This window comes from Pygoscelis adeliae, unplaced genomic scaffold (genome assembly GCF_000699105.1).
Source record: "Pygoscelis adeliae isolate BGI_AS28 unplaced genomic scaffold, ASM69910v1 Scaffold4, whole genome shotgun sequence".
NCBI classification, from domain to species: Eukaryota; Metazoa; Chordata; class Aves; order Sphenisciformes; family Spheniscidae; genus Pygoscelis; species Pygoscelis adeliae.
The window spans coordinates 17,142,417-17,159,683 of NW_008824986.1; the positions used below are offsets into that span (position 1 = coordinate 17,142,417).

The following is a 17,267-nucleotide window of genomic DNA, read 5'->3' on the forward strand; positions in this document are numbered from 1 at the left end:
CGTGGCCGGCGCTGCCCGGGGACGCTCGGCGGCCGGTCCCCGCGGTCAGCCGTCGTGTTTTTATTTAGGGCAGATCCTGTGAGCGTGCGGGGTACTCGAGCCCTGCTCCGAGCCCCTGAGGATGGCGTGCTTCGGCAGGGCAGCGGCGGCAGGCGCCCCCCGGAGAGCGGGCGCTCGGGAGGGCAGATCTTGTTAGAGGTATGTATAAAGTTGCTGTTGCTCAAACGGGCTTTTAATTACACATTTTTTAAAGTTCGCCTTTCATGTATGCCGGTGCAGCCAAGGTCACCTTGAGCACAACTGAAGGACGCATTTCGCTTTCGCTGTTTAGAAGTTTGTGAGCCTCTCTTTGGTATTTATTGGGTGGCTTAGATATTAATTTGCCTGGGCGCTGATTAAAAAAAAAAAAGGCAAATTGAGTGTAAGAGCTAGCAAAGAAAAAACGATAACTTACGGACTGAGGCTGTGTAAAGCTGAGTATGTGTGTGGATATGCTAGCTCAAACTCCAGTTTGTATGGGGAACTCTGTGCATTAGGTATTGCAGGAGAGGTTTGCGTCTGCTTGGAGAGGACGGTAAGAAAGACAAAATGTTGGGACTAAAGTTTCAGGCCTTGCTCTTGCAAATGTTGGCATACAGGGTGGGAACAGTCCCATTCCTGATGGCTCGTAGCTTGGCTGTAATGTAAGTTTCTTTGCGGTGACAGATGGAAGAGGCCGTATTGCCACTTTACGGTTTCTCTAGAGGAAAATGCCGGGATTCCTATTCTGATGCCTCTCCATAACAAAGCAGGTTAATTTGTAGCCTTTTGCAGGTATGCAGTACAACGCTGAGTTGTTTTGCTATGTTTGACCTACCTTCTTTTTTCTTTGGCTGAGGAAGAATTATTTACTGTGCTTATTGTATGAACTATATAACTTCCATTTTAAAATAACAGTGCAAGTTCTTCTTTACTGCTGCTTCTTCTTCTTCTTTACTGCTTTTTAATCCCACAAACCCGTAGTGTCACTTATGTCAGCAGCACGTTCAGATTTAGGGGTGTGCTTTTGTGTAGAGCATTCCTTCCTCCGAGGAGTTTGCGAACTGGTTTGACTACAGCTAGATCAGACGCATAAAATATACTGTGAGGTAGGATTGGGAGAGAACGTTAATGAAATTTTTTGTAAATAATAGGTGTCCTTGAGAAGCAAATGTTGAAAGAGTGAGGTCATGGGGTGCAAGAGAATAGTAAACTTTTGAAAGTGGCTGAAATGTGTATCCTTGTGGCTGAATGGTTTAAACCATGCAGTGAAGAACAGTGGAAAAGCATAAAGGGATTATACAGACCTGTAATGGGAAGAAGAGCAGGGAGAGGAAGATATGTAGGTAGCTGATTAGTGTGCTGTGTTTATGGAAATCTGATGTCCTGGGGTTTTTTTATCATATTACAATCATGCTGATTTCTGACTGCAATGAAACTTCTTCAGAACCTAACTTTTACTGAGGTGTGCAAAAATACCAGTTTGCTAATTTATTGCTGGATACCCATGACTGAAATTACGTGTGCGCGCACGTGTGTGTGTGTATGTTTGTATGTTATTATTTTGCAGCTTCTGATCTTCAGTTCAACTCCTGTGTCATGGATGAAACTGCTTTGTCCCTTGGAACAATAGATGTTTCCTATTTGTCCACCTCAGCAGAGTGCAGTATCAGTAGATGTAAGCATTCCAGTGAAGAATGGGTAAGTAAAAGTTGTGAATGTTACTAGCCATATTTACCTTATTTTTTTCTGCAAGTCGAAGGCGGACTTTTTTTTATTATTATGAAGAATGACGATAAGGTGTCACCTCTCTCATGCATGATGAAGCCTGATTTTAATTTAACTTGAAATGTAAGGAGGAACCAACAGTTCAGTGCCGTGCCAAAGACTAATGTTGCTAGAAGAGAAAAACCCTATCAAACTATTGATAGTCTTACAGTCTTCTGGTGTGATGTTACTGATCATTTTATATAGCAGTAAATGTGCAGAATCCCATTCTGGAGTAGACTGAGGTCAAACAAAGTCAAATAGAAAGCTCGTTGCTGTTCTGAAGGATATAGTTTGAAATGCACAAGTTAAAAGGACTGCGAAGCTAAAGATGCATGCTCATGTAGCCATTGTAGCTGGAGCTTTTCATGCAGTACAGGAGGCAGAGAAAATTTGGTGGGTATAAATAAGGAGCCTGTTAAAAGTCTGTGTCCTCTGTTGAGTGAGTCTTGGGATTTGGAGGAGACAAAGGGGGCAGTGAGCAGAGAGGGCTGGGTGGAGCAAGAAGAGCCACATGGGGACTGGGCTGGTACTGGTTGGTTTAGAAGTGTAGGTCAGGAAGAATTAGACATGGCTCTGAAGAGGAGGGGTTTGAACTTGATACAGAAAAAGAGTTGGAGACATGGTCAGAGTTGAGGGAAAGGACAAATGTCCTGGCAGCTGGCTTTTCTGTATAGCTAGATGTAAGTTACGTTGGACAGCAAGCTGCAGTAACCAGGAGATCTGTGAGAGAGTGGGATAAAGGCAGGCGAGACAAAAGAGATAGGAAGGAGGTTTTGCAGGAAAGTGGTGGTGAGTTCAGTCAGGGCTTGGAGGCAAGCAGAAGGAAGATGGTATTGTTACAAAGTTGGTTAGTTTTGGAGTTAGCATTATGGAAGGTGATAGAGAAGGGATTGGGCCAGGCTTAGCATCTTGATGCTTGTTTATTTCAGAGGGAAGACTTAGCCTTGGAATAATTCCCAATTCACACCACTTGCCAAATGTGATAGACAAACATTTTAGTTTTTAGGCATCTTCAGTGTTCCTTTTGACTTTCCGGTTGTTTCTCACTGGGCCGGCTTTCTAGCTGAGTATGTGATGATCTGTATTTGTGTTTTCCAGCCCTTATGGTGGTTTAAGGTATTGGTTCCACCCTGCTTCTCTTCCACTTAAATGTGCTATTTTTAAACAAAGTTTTGGTTTTGTTTTGGTTTGTTTCTGTAACTTCCCTTTTATTAAAAACTTAGAATATATGGTTCTGAAAATGGCAATCCAGTACTCATTCTCAGGCAAGCAATAATTCAGTAGATTTTAATGGGAACAATCAATGTCTTTGTAAAAATTGTAGTTAAGTATATTTTCATTATGGCCTAACACAGAGAATGAGTTCTGTGAATGCAGATACTTTGGATTTTTTGGTTCTGTAACCTTCAGAAAGACAGCATAACATTGGAGAAGGCACAGCGGTTGCTTTTTCATACCACTTTGCATGAAACTGCTGAAAAAGAGCCTACAGAGTCAACGGAGTTAATATTTTGCGTACATTCAGTCTTCTTGCAGTTTTGTAGGGTGATGTCCAGTTAAAATACATTGCTCATATTATAAACACCCTTACATTGCTGAGAGTGTGATTTACTGTTAATTTCTTCCACTTTTCTTGGCTGTCAGTTTCCTTGCTGTTTATTAGAGTTTTTACTTATTTTAAAATTTTGTATGTCAGCAAATGCTGCAGTGCTTAAGATACATAAGTACAACATTCTGATTTTGCTTTTATTTTTTAAAATCACATCATCTGGAGGTAATATAATTTATTTTAGAAAAATCTTGGAAAAATTTGCGCTAGTTTTACATAATTTGGGGGGGGGAATTTTTATTTTTGTGTCTGGCAACTCCTCTTACTCAAAGTTTTTCACATAACCAGTAAAACATACATTTCTGGGTGCTTACACAGTGGTCTTTTGTTCTGCAGGGAGAGTGTAACTCTAGGCCCACTCTGATCTGCCACTTTAAAATGGAAAGAGACTCTGTTGAGCAGAAAAAGGCCGTTTGTGGGACGATGTTGCTACGTATGCACTCCCCAGAGCCGGGTAAGAAGATTACAGACTGGATTATGTTTGACGATAATGCATAGTTGCAGCGTAATGGAGTTTCAGTAGTTTTCTTACTTTCAGAATTAAGGTCACAATGTTCTTACTTCATAAAGGAATATAGTTTTTCACCTTTGTTTGTGGTTATATTTTCTTTGTCATGGAATTAATGGATGACACAGACCTATTGTGATGCTTTGTCTCGCGCTTTTCAGTGCAGACCTATTCCTTGCACAAAACTCTTCAGCTCTTCAGAATTAGCACTAGGAAATAGTTTTTTCCATACAATCTGCTCTGCTAGATTAATAATGGGAATTTGGTGCTTATGAAAGTGTTAAGGCTTAGTTTTAGGATGCTTAATTCTCTATCCACAGAATAAGTACAGTTTTGAAAATAAGCAATATGCTTCCCTTCAGACTTGAAGAGGTGAATCCTGTGCTTGAGAAGACAGGTTGGTTTTCTACACCTGGCTGATTCCTGGCTTTTCAGCCCAGCCTGGAAACAAGGAGTGCCAGTTAGGATAGTGGGGATATTTGTCTGCTGGGAACAGTGTCAAGATGGTGGCTCTAGAGGGGTTGCGCAAGCTGATTTAAAATGTGAGTCTATTGAACTGCATTGGGCAGGCTTTCCGTAAGCTGAAGGTGCAAAATGCTGATAAATGGCAAATATAGTTTGCGACCAGTTCATCGTGTAATTTGACTATGTGTACACCACGGGCTTTAAATTGCACTCAGTTACACCTGCACTGAGCTCCATGATTGGCTGGACTAGAGTGAACATTTGCTTGTTTCTTTGATCAAGGAAAAGTTGTTATTTCACTCTGTTACTAAGCCAGAATAGAAAATTGTAGCTATGACATAGAAATGTGGGATAGAAATCCAATGTGCTGTGAAGGCTACATACGATATGGGCAACAAGACAAACAATTAGATAAGCTGAGACTACTTCTAACAGACAACTTAAGTGTTTCCGCTTGTAAAAAGGTGTGTAGGAATCCATAACTTAGGCCCTTATACATTTAGTAATTAGGCTGTTAGTAATTAGGCTGTTCCTCTCAATTTGGGAATTACACTTTAGGAAGAAAAATCTTGTTCTGTATTTTGTCCATTTATTAAGGAACTAATTACCTGTCCTGAGATCCCACTTAGGAAGGGGGCGTGACCTGATTAAGCCCTTTATTGCCTTCTGCCACAAGGAGAAAATACCATCCTTGCAGCAGATGGTAACAAACCAGAACCTCTCATTAGACTCTGGATATTTCACTTTTTTTGAGCTGCCTGTTTTGTTAATTCTCTTAAGGAGAAGGGACGGATGAGTGAGATAGAATTAAGAAATTCTATCTTATCCAAGCTAACACCTTGCCGGTGCAGGGAGTGGAAAGTCTTGCTTCTCCCTCTTCTGTTTCTTCCTGCTCTCTTGGGGGCTGATCAAGTTCACTAACCAAGCAGAAAACTACCTGCTTTATTTATTCATTTAGTCTGGCTGTCTTAGTTTTCTACCTTGCCTGAATGAAGTTGGCTCGTTAAGGGGTGTGATGAATGCTAGAGGTGGTGTAAATTAGGAGGTGGGGGATAGTGCTTAGCGGGAAAGGGTAGAATGTGGTGGTGGGAGCTGGGCTTCTCTCTCACGGTGGCAGGGAGATGCTGTATCAGCTCGCTTGGTCTCACAGAACCACATCTTGACATAGGATCGGGGAAGAGTTAAATACGGAAAAGCTAACGTGTGACATTACAGCTGGAGGATGAATTTCACAGAGTGAGGTTATAACCTAACAGTTAGAGCACTGGAGTGGACTTTGGCATTCAGTGGTACTTAGCTTTGTTGGTGATTTTTTGGGGAGACCAAGAAGAAGTCATTTCACTTCTCTTTGCCAGAACATTTCATCTAGCTTTAAGATCCACAAAAAAATTACCAGTGAATAGTCAAAGTAATTAGTATTATCTTGAAGTTTCCTCTTAAGAGCCTAGAGCAACAATTTGTTGATTGTATGTACTACGCAGTTATGCTTTAACATGGGGCAAAAGACTGTGTGCTCCCACTGTAGCATGTAATTTTTACCTGATTTGTAAATAACATAGGACACTCATGTATTTTAATCTGTGGCAAATGGTGTGTCCTAAACAAAATACAAACAAATGAGACCCTTATCTGACTCCCATTGCAAAATTGGTAGTGAGACTGTTCTGCAGCTACACGGTTGCTGGTAACCATCTTTCTCCTTCACTGTCCTGTTTTTGCCTTCCTTGACATGCACAGTCCCAGTGGTTTTAGCTGTAATTTGCTGTTGGCATGGTACCAGTTTTATAATTAAATATTATTTGGGCAGAAAGAAATTAGGTACTTACTTGGAATATGGAAGATAAAAGTTTTGGTCTTCCTGCCAGGGAGTATTTGTTTATCCAAAGTGGGACTGCTCCCAAGCTCATCCCAGAACAGTTAATAGCCTGGCATGTAGAGTCTGTACTAGGGATGCAGAAGGCTGGATTGAGTTTGTTGTTCAGGGAGAGCGGGGATGTGGAGATTTGCCACCTAACCGTGGATGGATTTCCTGACCCTTGGGCTGCCGTTATGTGATGCCTGACCTGCTGGCAGACTGGATGTCACAGGCTGAGAGTCAAAAGACTCATGATTATACTAATGCTGAATGTGGCTTAATAAAATTCTGTCTCAAAGATGAGTTCTGTATTATGACAAGTCCTAGTTTATATTACATCAGAATATGATAAAATATTCTGGCTTGAAGAATGCAACCAATACAACCATTTCTGTATGCAGTAAAGCCTAGAGAATACTTTGAAAGTATTGGAGCTGGGAATAGTGACTTTCTGAATTTCATTTTCATTTCAGAACAGTTCGTGTGTACTTTATAAGCAAGTTCAGCACTTCTCTGCTTTGGCTTTTGTTTATAATAAAGGTGAAAAACATTGCATTATCGTAAATGTTGTGATGAATGTAAAGACACCACTATTCTTAAGTTACAATAGTCCACCCATCTTTTTTTTCCTTGGTTTTGCAGGATAATTTCTTCAATGCTAGTATTCCTTCTTTGGGTCTACGTAACGTCATATATATCAATGAAACACATACGAGGTAATGTAGCAAGTCTTTCTTTTGCTTTTAAAATTCAGTGTGTTCTGATCTTACGGCAGGGAAATCTCTAGGATAGTCTGGACTGAATGAATATATATTGCTGTCCTAAAATGCAGGAATTGATGCTGACTTCAGGAAAGTAATGTACTTGTTAAATCCGGTTGTGTGTATCTGGGAGCTGGGCAAAGTCCTTTGGGGTTATAGGCAAGGAGTGTAAGGCTCAAACCTGTTTAACAAAAACCAGAGCATGTTTAAATCCTTTCTCCTTTAGTGCAAATGGCAGCATCCGTAGCATAAAGCAGAGAGGAGCCGTTTTATTCCCATGCTTAAGAATGACTTCAGGCTGCATTTTAATTTACTGAGCAGATCTGGCTCACAATTTAGGCGTTGACTATTATCACTAATGACAAATCTGAACATGTCTTGCTGGACTGTCTCTCCTCTGCCTCAGTGGCAGAGTGCAGCTCCTGAAGGATGGTGTATATGACCTAAAAATGGTGATTTATCTTTGCGCTATTGGAAATATGTCTTGTGTTCTAGGATGAAGACGCTGGAAGGACACAAAAATCTTTATTCTGTTCTTTGGAAAGTTAATAATGCTTGCTAAGGTTTTTACAGTAATCATTAGCATAAGCAGATCCTGCAGTGTTTGTCGTAGAGTCAGAGCAAATAAAGAGAGGCCAGCAGCCTGAAAGAAATGAGCCAAAGTGTCTGAGTAGAAGAAAGGCAGCATTGTGCTGTGCTTGAGAGGGAGGAAGCTAATGTTAGAGGCTCTTCTTTTTTCAATTTGAATTAATTATGTTTTTTTGAGTTAAGCTTGTAGTTTAGAATACAGAAAAATAACAGAAATAGTGTTTAATTTTAACTTTTTTTTTTAAATTAGTTTCAAAAGTCTAATGCTTGAATGGTTTTGAATGGTCAGAGTTACTTAAATTAGAAATATATGGGCAACAAAATATGGGTTAATGAATTATTCTGAAATAAAATGCCTTTAGCTCAGAATGTCATTATAATTGACAATTTTAATGACGTTCTGAGGTCCCATGGGGTTACATAGTCACAGTTTCTTGGCCTTCGAAAGCAAGAGGGGTTCTCTTTAACTGCTAGCATACTGTACCTGTATTGAGGCATTACCACAGCCTTTTTCTGAGGTGTGAATATGTCAGTTTTATAATATAACTTGACTGGGTCTATTCTGTGTGGTTTTTGTCTTCTATCATTGCTACACGATTAGAAAACAGATTTTTCTAATTATACTATGTCGTATCTAAGCTGTAAAATGAATGCCTTTATACCTTCACAGATCCCTGCAATAGCTGTATGCTGTTGTGATGATATGTTCATAGTTACCGAAACTGTTGTCAGAAAGAAGCATATCCTTAACTTTGCTTTATAGAAAAATCAATAAGGCTCTCAAACTCCGATGGGAAGGGGAAAATGGAAAAGCAATTAAAACAGAGTCACCAGTCTACTTCCCTGACAGCGTGAATAGCAAAATTCTTTGTCCTTTGAGATGGTCTGAATATTTGTATAACCATTACGTGTCAGACTGTGCCGATGGCTTGTGCATGTGCACTCATCTTAATTATAGTGTGAGTGGCCTGTGCACTCAGGTGGTTTGGCCTTTTACAGTGTAAAAGATCCTTCTCATCTTCCCTAGCTGGTTTTAACACATGTATGAATTTACTGAAACGTGGTAGGGAGGTTTAACAGCCAAGATCAGTAACGCAGGTGACAACAAGGAGTGAGACCTTGGCAGCACTCCAGCATGGAAACCAACATGAGTATTGCCACCCGCGGTTCGGTTTGGGAGACTTGCTGGAGCATCAGCGATGCATTGTACCAGCAGTCCTCAGGACAGGGGTTTTGCATAATACTGAGTGCTCCGGTCTTAGGAATGGTCAGAGTTTAATTTCTTCTTCCAGCTGTTAGTTCTGCCCCATCACATCAGCTGTGCTGTTTGGGGGTCCCAGCTCTGTTTGGTTTGTGGAGTGACCTGCATGAGCGGTGGCCTGTCCAGTCCTGGCCTGGTGAGTGAGGCAGGGAACTGTGAGGAAAGAAAATAATAATGAATATTCACTGCTGGGGACTGGATTTTATGCCTTCCTGTGTCACATGCATCTTCTGTGATGTTAGGAAAACTGTTCAAAATAACATGCTTATATGGTCCAGAGAGTAGAGGACAGGGTTAATTTAAAAGGCAGAGACTGGCCACATAAGCTAAGTTGCCTTACTTAAATGCTTGAAGGGTAGAGAGATTCAATGATTATTTGGTGGTTCTGTTTCTGTTAAAACTTTGTGAGGAGAAGATACCTAGCAGGCACGTAGGACTGGGTGTTTAAAAACACTGGAAAGGAAAAAAAGATTGCCAGAAAAGTGTTTTTAATGTCGGTGGCTAATGCAGACATATTTTCAAAAGTGCCTGTGAGAGTTTACCCTGTGCATACAATGTGAGCAGCTTTCCCAGGAGGGCCCAGTGTTTCTTGAAGAAGTTGACAAACCTTTTAGCTGGGCATTTACATTCCTCGGTGGAAAGGGGAAATGGGCACTACAACTTCTTTTGTCCTCGCTGAGCTGGGGGGTTGGTTCCAGCAGACAGACAAAATGTACATACTGGTTTGTAGCTACTTTCCTGTGATACTACAGATGTTTTAAGACCACTGTCACCCTGAATTGAAGTAATGCAGACCTCAGTTGGCTCAGATATTTTGTGCTACACATCAGTTATTTCGTCTGTAACATTAACATATTGACGATTTACTAGAAGATAGAGAAGCTTTTAGACAGCCCTTCGTAAAACTTTACTTGCTTTTGCTTCTTAATTGTATTTTTAGGTGTTTTTAAAATTCTTTTTTTTGGCAGTGAAATATTTTGAGGGTCACCCTCAAATACCATTCATATATTTGTAGGTACAGAGGGTGGCTTGCAAGACGCCTTTGTTATGTCCTTTTTGTGCAAGAGAGGGATGTTCATAAGGGTATGTTTGCCAAGAATCTGACAGAAAACGTGCTGAATAACAGCAGGTAAGATAATGCAAAATGAACTATTTTTTGTATGACTGATACATTATAATATGATTTAAGAATCTGGAAATGACAGGTTTTGAAAATCAGACTGTTTAAAATATTAGAAGATACAGTATCTTCAACTCAGCCCTTCAGGACAGTAGCTTGCAATTTCTGTTTGAATAATAAAAGAGGGGAGATTAAGAATTATATATCTCCAAATGAATGATGCATAGTGGGTGGACAGCAGGTAGTACACAGAAAAATAAATTGCTACATGGGAACTCTTCAAACATTTATCTAATTCGTGTAAATCATTACCACTGAAGTCATACTGCAGTCATCAGAAATTGTCAGTGTTTCAGAGATAGTAGGAAAAGCAGCATTTCAGAGTACCCTGAGTGTACACCAAGAGCGTGAGGCAAAACTGGAAAAAGGCTATAGAATGAAATACCCAACCTTTATTTTGTGGAGCTTGTTTTCTGTTTCGTACACTGCATTTTAAATGGCACGTTGAGCCCCTGATTAGCTATTAAGGTATCAGTTTTCCCTGGACACAAAGAAATTCAGCCGCATGCCCGCTCCTTGAGTCTACTTTTGTCAGAGGCCACACACTGCCTATATTACCATCCCTAAGTCTCCTGAATTTTTAATGTTTGAGTCCCATCTGAAGATGATAGCGTTGCTTTTGAAAAGTAAAGCAGACCGTGTTGTGCCACAGTTATGGTGTATTAAACCACTTAATCTGTCTTAGATATGTTTTAAATGGGGAAAATAGCCCTCATAAAATCTAGTTACACTTTGGAAAACTGCGAATTCAAGAGGGAAGATACTGTAGAAGTGCAAAATAGCAACTGCATAGATGTGTCTAATGAGGTAAGTGCAATTTCTATGGCAGGAAAAAGAAAATATTAACAAAGAGGAGATTTCAGCTGTTCTTTCTGCATTTTTAACCTTATTAACCATTTCTGAAAATTGGCGATCACTTCGCATCAGTACCTGTGAACTGCGTACATACTGTTTTATATGGTCAACTTTGAGTGCATTCATCCATCATCCACCTATTTAATCAGAGCTTAGAAAACTATTGAATTAAATTTAATGCATTTGGAGTACACAGTACTTCAGTGTGCATGTTCTTTTATGCCTGCAAGTTACTCCTGTAGTAATACATAGCTCATTCCCAGCAGTTGTTGTCTGTGTCTTGAACTCTTCTGTTGCGGGACTGTCTCAATAGGTTTTACTTTTTAATGTTAGAGTCCAGAAGGCCATTGTAGATGAAGCTTCTGAACCAAGTGCTCCGGGTAGTTTTGCTCAGACGGATCCTAAAGCTATCAACAAAGTGAAGAAAAAAGCTAGGAAAATTCTCCAGGAAATGGTAGCAAATGTGTCACCTGCTTTAATCAGGTAAGAAAAATGGCTCATCAGTATTGTCAATGGGTAGAAGGACGGCCAAGCTCTCTCTGTATTATACCAGCAGAGCTTGTAGCGCATTATTCATAAATAATGAATAATCATTCTAAAAATAATTAATTATTCATAAAAATCCCTTTTCTCATGTTAACTAATGAAATGGTAGTTATTCTTCATTTTCAGATGCAGCAGAAACCCTCTGCCTTCTCAAGGAATAAATCTTACGATAAGATTAAATAGACTTTTTTTTTTTCCTCCTGAAACTAGGCTTGGTGCTAATGCTTAGACCAATATTAGTATCCTTTGTTGTTTCAGGCTGATATGAGCGAGAGCAGTTAGCTGCAGCATCTTAGACTGTGAAAGATCTTTTTTCCAGTAGCCCATTGAATATCATAAACTGTAGTTATAAATATCTCAGAGAGAGTCTTATCTTACATAGAATCTGCTACTGTGGTGTCTACCTTTAATACTAAGGATGACTTTGTCTCTGTCATGTTCCTAGTCCCCTTCACCGACTTTTGTGATGCAAACCTTATATTTTTTGTAACGATATTAAATTCTTCCACAAGACCAGATACATGCTGTCACCTAACATGTTACCTAACTAGCTGAGTTATTGTAATTGATCATAGGACCTCTGTTAACTTGCCCCATATGTAAAGTGGTCTCTGCCCTTCAAACAGCCTTTGCTGAGGTTGACAATAACAAGTTTTGTGTCATAACTGCAGGAGGCTGAAATGTGGTTACTAACCATGGCTTAGCTGATGGGCAAAAACTTGTTAAGCAATTGGATTTTATAGTCATTTTGTTTGACTATAAAGTAATCAGATTTTATGGCTTTGCCTTGAGTCATATAGAAGCAATATAAAATGGAGGCAGCAATGAATGAATCCTTTTGAGTTGTGTTTATTCTTCCTTCAGGTTGACTGGCTGGGTGCTACTGAAGTTGTTTAACAGCTTTTTCTGGAATATTCAGATCCACAGAGGTCAAATAGAAATGGTCAAAGCAGCAACAGAGGTAAGGGAGGGTGGGAAAGAATCTACTAAGGCAGATTTCTGATGTAGTTTCTATTAATGTTTACAGCACTTTCTCTTTTTAGGAGAGTTCTGCTAAGTCTGTATGATATCAGATTGTAGATAGATCTGTCTCTCATCTGTGAAATAGTGTTTTTAATTAAATATAATGCTCTTTGATTTGCGTAACGTAAAATACTATGTGAACTCTGGTTTTACCTTTGTTTCAGGATCAAATTTTAACTATCGGGCTGAATGATTATCTCAGATAACCTGCATCCAGCAGCATTTCTTTTTTTTGTGCTGAGGCAGCCAGTAATAAATTAGTAGGTCTGTTTAGGATTTTTCACTCTTACCTTAATTTGGAATAAAAATCTTTAAGAAATAAACTTTTTCTATTTCTTATTAGCAATCTGTTCCCAGTCCTTCGATATTTATTGAAATTGATCAAAATAACTCCTAAATTCTACTGTTTTCTTTACACCTAAAAGATTTGATTCTTTTTCCAGGGTTTACCTTAGCGAGGTGGATTAGATAAAACAAACAAAAAAATGGTTCTTAATATTTTCTGTTACCTTTTGATTACAGTGTTTGGGAACCCCACTATTCATAGCTACTTGCCGATACCTAATAGAAAGAAATAGCAGTACTTGGGTGACACTGATGATTTGGCCATATCCCTTTAATTGTTTGATTGTTGTCTCAATACTGTGAGTCTGAAGAAACTGGGAATATTAATCATTGTTTCTTGTAATACATACAACTAAAAACTACAGTCCATGAAAATTAAGGAGTACAGTTGACTAAAATGTTCTGGTTTTCACACAGCTGTGACAACGAGAAGTAAACAAACTGAATGATGGTAACTGGAAAATACCGTCGGTTCTTATAATATGATGCTAGCAATCTCAATGATGGATTTTAGAAAAGGAGTAATATTCCACAGTTCTTACGTCTTCTCTCTTTTTTTCCTTCCCTCTCCACCATAGATGAATTTGCCTCTTATCTTCTTGCCTGTTCACAAATCCCACATTGACTACTTGCTCCTTACATTCATTCTTTTCTGCCATAACATCAAAGCACCCTACATTGCTGCAGGGAACAATCTCAACATCCCCATCTTCAGGTAATAACCTCTTCTTATTTGAAAAAGACTGTAGTGGTGGGATCTTGAGGTGACCTATTGCGCAATATATCTTGTGTCCAAGTGTAAGATAATCTGAGTATTATTGGGCCATCATGTAGAACTTCTTTGGTTCCTATTACATGCTCAAAGAGAGAGCATAACAAAATCCTTCTGAGAAATTCTGTCGTAACGTAAGTAGAATAAGGAAGGATATTCCCTTCTTCTAGGAGTCTCAAAGTGGGTAGGTGACTAAGGAAAGATAAGTATGTGAAAGAGTTGTGAATGGTCAGCTCTTCTTCATGAAGGTTAATGAGCTGGCTAATAGGCAGTGACAGTACTGAGTGAATAATACTTTCTGGGAAAGTACTCCAGTTTGGTCTCTGTTTAAATTACATTTCTGGTAGCTGAAGAACATAAGAAGGTCTTTTAGGTAGTATTTTGCCAGTGAGACTGAATTTGGGGATAACTGATTTCTGAAAAGCCACTGGATATTGCAGGAAATGATGAGGAAGGAAGGGGGACACCTTGACTTAGAGGGTGTTTTGTACCGGTAGGTGCTGGTCTGTGATGATCCCAGTAAGAAGGGCATTGAGACTCTATAAAGAATCAATTAAAATGCTATTTATTAGGGCAAGCAGTATAAAGAAGTATAAAGAAAGAGAGATTAGCATAGTTAATCTAACATCCCTTTAGTTGCTGGGAACCCCGAGTTGTGCAGCATCCAGCAGGCCTCCGATGGATGCACAGCATGCCATGTGGACCCTGCCCACAGAAAGGGTTACCCCATTTTGGTCATTCGAGCTAGTATAGGATTTTCTTACAAGAAGACAACTCTATCCATCATTTCTTCTGTCAAGCAGAAAGGATGTTCTCATGAGAACTTCTTGCTGTACTGTTAGATAAAGGCAAGGCCACACAGGTGGCATAATTGCTGGTAGCAAGTGGGAGCTGCCTGCAGGCTGCTCTGTTAAAATTAGCTGGCTGAGCTGATTCTGCAGCCGAGGGGCACGTGCAGCACAACACTGGCACGAAGGCCATGCTGTATGTGCAGGACAGCACAGACTTGGGCCAGCTCAGGTTAACTGTTATGTGGGTCACCAGCATCTCAATGTACAATGGTCTCCCGGTCAGGGTCACTGCAGAGGGTAAGTGGTCTGTCAAGGGAGTGAAATGGAGCAAGACAGTGTAGAGAAGCCTATTTCTTAAGTTAAATAGAGTAATATTTGTGTGGCATATCATGTGCAAATAGTGTAATACATTTTAGCCTTTAGGAATTTCAGTAGTTTCTGTTGTGTGCTAGGAATTTTGTACTGGACGTGTAGTAGTCTCCTGCAAACTAAAATCAATGAGTATAATTCTTTATTATGTAGCACATTGATCCGCAAGCTAGGAGGATTTTTCATTCGACGGAAGTTAGATCAGAGCCCTGATGGTCGTAAGGACTTCCTCTACAGAGCTTTGCTCTACGTGGTACGTATTTCTTGTCTTTGTTTCTGTGGGTAGCATTTCAGTGGGGTGGCAAGTGGGAAAGTGAGCTCCATCAGTCTGGGTATGTTTTTTGCTGCCTTGAATTTGTCTTAGGCTTCATGCTGCAAAAAAAGGATACATTTTTGTATGACGTCTTGAATGTATAGAATAAAAGAGAATTGAATGCCCAGCACCTTTGAGGATGAGCAGATTTCACCTTGCATAATCCTTATTAAAGAAAGTGGAATTAATACTCTCTGAATTAACGTTAAACTTAAGAAGTCAGAGAAACAAGGCTTTTGTACTGGGGCATATCTACACTGATTCTGTTAACTTAATGAAGGTCTCTGTTTATGATGGGTTGATGTAATCCTTTGTGCCATTCGGTATAACAGCTGTATTTGCATCTTGGAAGATGGGATGTACTCAGGAACCAGAAGGAGAGATGTATGCAACTTTGCTAGATCAACTGTTGCTAGAGATGCTGTTCTTGAACAAATGGCATTATACTGCTTGTATATTCAGGCAAATTTAGCTGCAGTTTGGTCTGGGTTTGTGTCAAGCATTAATTTACTGCTTTTGGTTTTTTCACAAGTATTCATGCCAACTCATGATCTTCCAATGTTTTTAAACGGAAATGGTTGCTGACAATATATTTCAAATGTGAATTTGCCAGTATAATTAGATACTTATTTTTTCCTCTTTTCCAATCTTTTTGTATTCAGCACATAGAAGAATTGTTGAGACAGCAGCAGTTTTTAGAAATATTCTTGGAAGGCACACGGTCTCGAAGTGGGAAGACATCTGGAGCTAGAGCAGGTCTTTTATCTGTGGTGGTGGATGCTCTCTTCTCAAATGCTACTCCTGATGTCCTAATTATACCTGTGGGAATCTCCTATGATCGCATAATTGAAGGTCACTATAACAGTGAACAACTGGTAAGAGCAATTGAACAACTTGTTTTGCTTAGGGCATCTTCTGTTTATGTGCAAGAAAATGTGTTACATAGTTAAATGATGTGCTAGTAGCCACATGTACTTGGTGTTAGTGTTGAAGAGCGTAGAGCCATGAATCACAAAACCTCTCTGATGAGAGTGCTGAGGTATGGGTGACATACGTCTAAATGCAAATTCATGACCTAACAAATAATATGTTCAAGTGGATATCTAAGGAAAACAATAGTTCTCTAGATTTACTTGAAGTTATAAGGTCTGTCAAAAGATACAGCCTTGTTTTGTCTGTTGCGTGCATTTTAATTTTAAACATAACCTTTTAATTGCAAATTGGAAAAAACCCAAAACAACCACCCATGTTTTCCAGGGCAAGCCTAAGAAGAATGAAAGTCTTTGGAGTATAGCTAGAGGAGTCTTCAGAATGCTGCGGAAGAATTATGGGTGTGTCAGAGTAGATTTTGCACAACCGTTTTCCTTAAAAGTAAGTTTGATATTTTGAAGGTTTGACATTTTTGATGTTTCAATAGTGGGACACATTTATTTTGATTTTTCTCTTTGTGGGTTATCATCACTAGCATTATCTGCTGAAGTCCATTCCAGTGGGACAAAAGTATCCCTGTTCTGCTGAAGGTGTGAGTCTTTGGACACGTTTGTGTTAAGCTGAAATAGTCTCAGCGTGGATATAAAGGGTTGTGTTAGGTTTGAAATGGTGTAAGTATTCTCACTGGAGTTCTTTGTTTGTTTTGTTTTAACAAACAATCTTTAAAATGATCCTTGTACCATGTTTAAGCTGTAGAGACATTTGGAGTTGAAGGAAACTGAATACTGTTCTCCAGTTTGAGTAACTGAATGGTTTACACTGTTGTTGAGGAAAGGCATTTATCTCACTGGGTTTTTAAAACTGCTAAGCAAATTACTAGCTATAAAAGTATCATGGATCATATATCATAAAAATCTGCATATTCTTTGTACGTCATAGTCTATTATTAGTTTACAATTATTACCTATACTGGTTCACCAAATACTGTTGTGTAGTTTCTCAGGGAATGGGGTGGTGCAGCACTAGCTGCCTTCACTTTTTAGATTTTCTCTGATCTCTGCAGAATCTGCTAGTACTATACTTAATTTATCTACATTTCACTAATCTGTGTTCTGCTACAGTATACCTTATTTTTAGTGTGACTTTAATAAGATTAACTACTGTAACAACAACCTACTAGAACATTATTCAAATTAATTAGGTGTTCTTCTTTCTGCCCTACTTCTCTCAGAAAAGCAGTAGGTTGGAGAGCTTTGAAGGGTTCAATTACTGCAGCATGAAATTATCGTGACCGTCTGCACTGCATTA

At 39.4% G+C, this 17,267-nt stretch overlaps 1 protein-coding gene across 1 annotated transcript in view; it reads left to right on the forward strand.

Annotated features, from left to right (window-relative positions):
* Nucleotides 1–75: 75 nt before the first annotated feature.
* Nucleotides 76–17,267, forward strand: part of GPAM (glycerol-3-phosphate acyltransferase, mitochondrial) — a 32,992-nt gene continuing 15,800 nt past the window's right edge. The window contains 12 exon segments of the mRNA XM_009325953.1: nucleotides 76–198; nucleotides 1,589–1,719; nucleotides 3,734–3,759; nucleotides 3,761–3,851; nucleotides 6,868–6,941; nucleotides 9,851–9,964; nucleotides 11,204–11,353; nucleotides 12,281–12,377; nucleotides 13,363–13,499; nucleotides 14,870–14,969; nucleotides 15,692–15,904; nucleotides 16,287–16,400. Coding sequence (XP_009324228.1) covers nucleotides 1,618–1,719; nucleotides 3,734–3,759; nucleotides 3,761–3,851; nucleotides 6,868–6,941; nucleotides 9,851–9,964; nucleotides 11,204–11,353; nucleotides 12,281–12,377; nucleotides 13,363–13,499; nucleotides 14,870–14,969; nucleotides 15,692–15,904; nucleotides 16,287–16,400 — 1,218 coding nt within the window. The 5' untranslated portion in view covers nucleotides 76–198; nucleotides 1,589–1,617.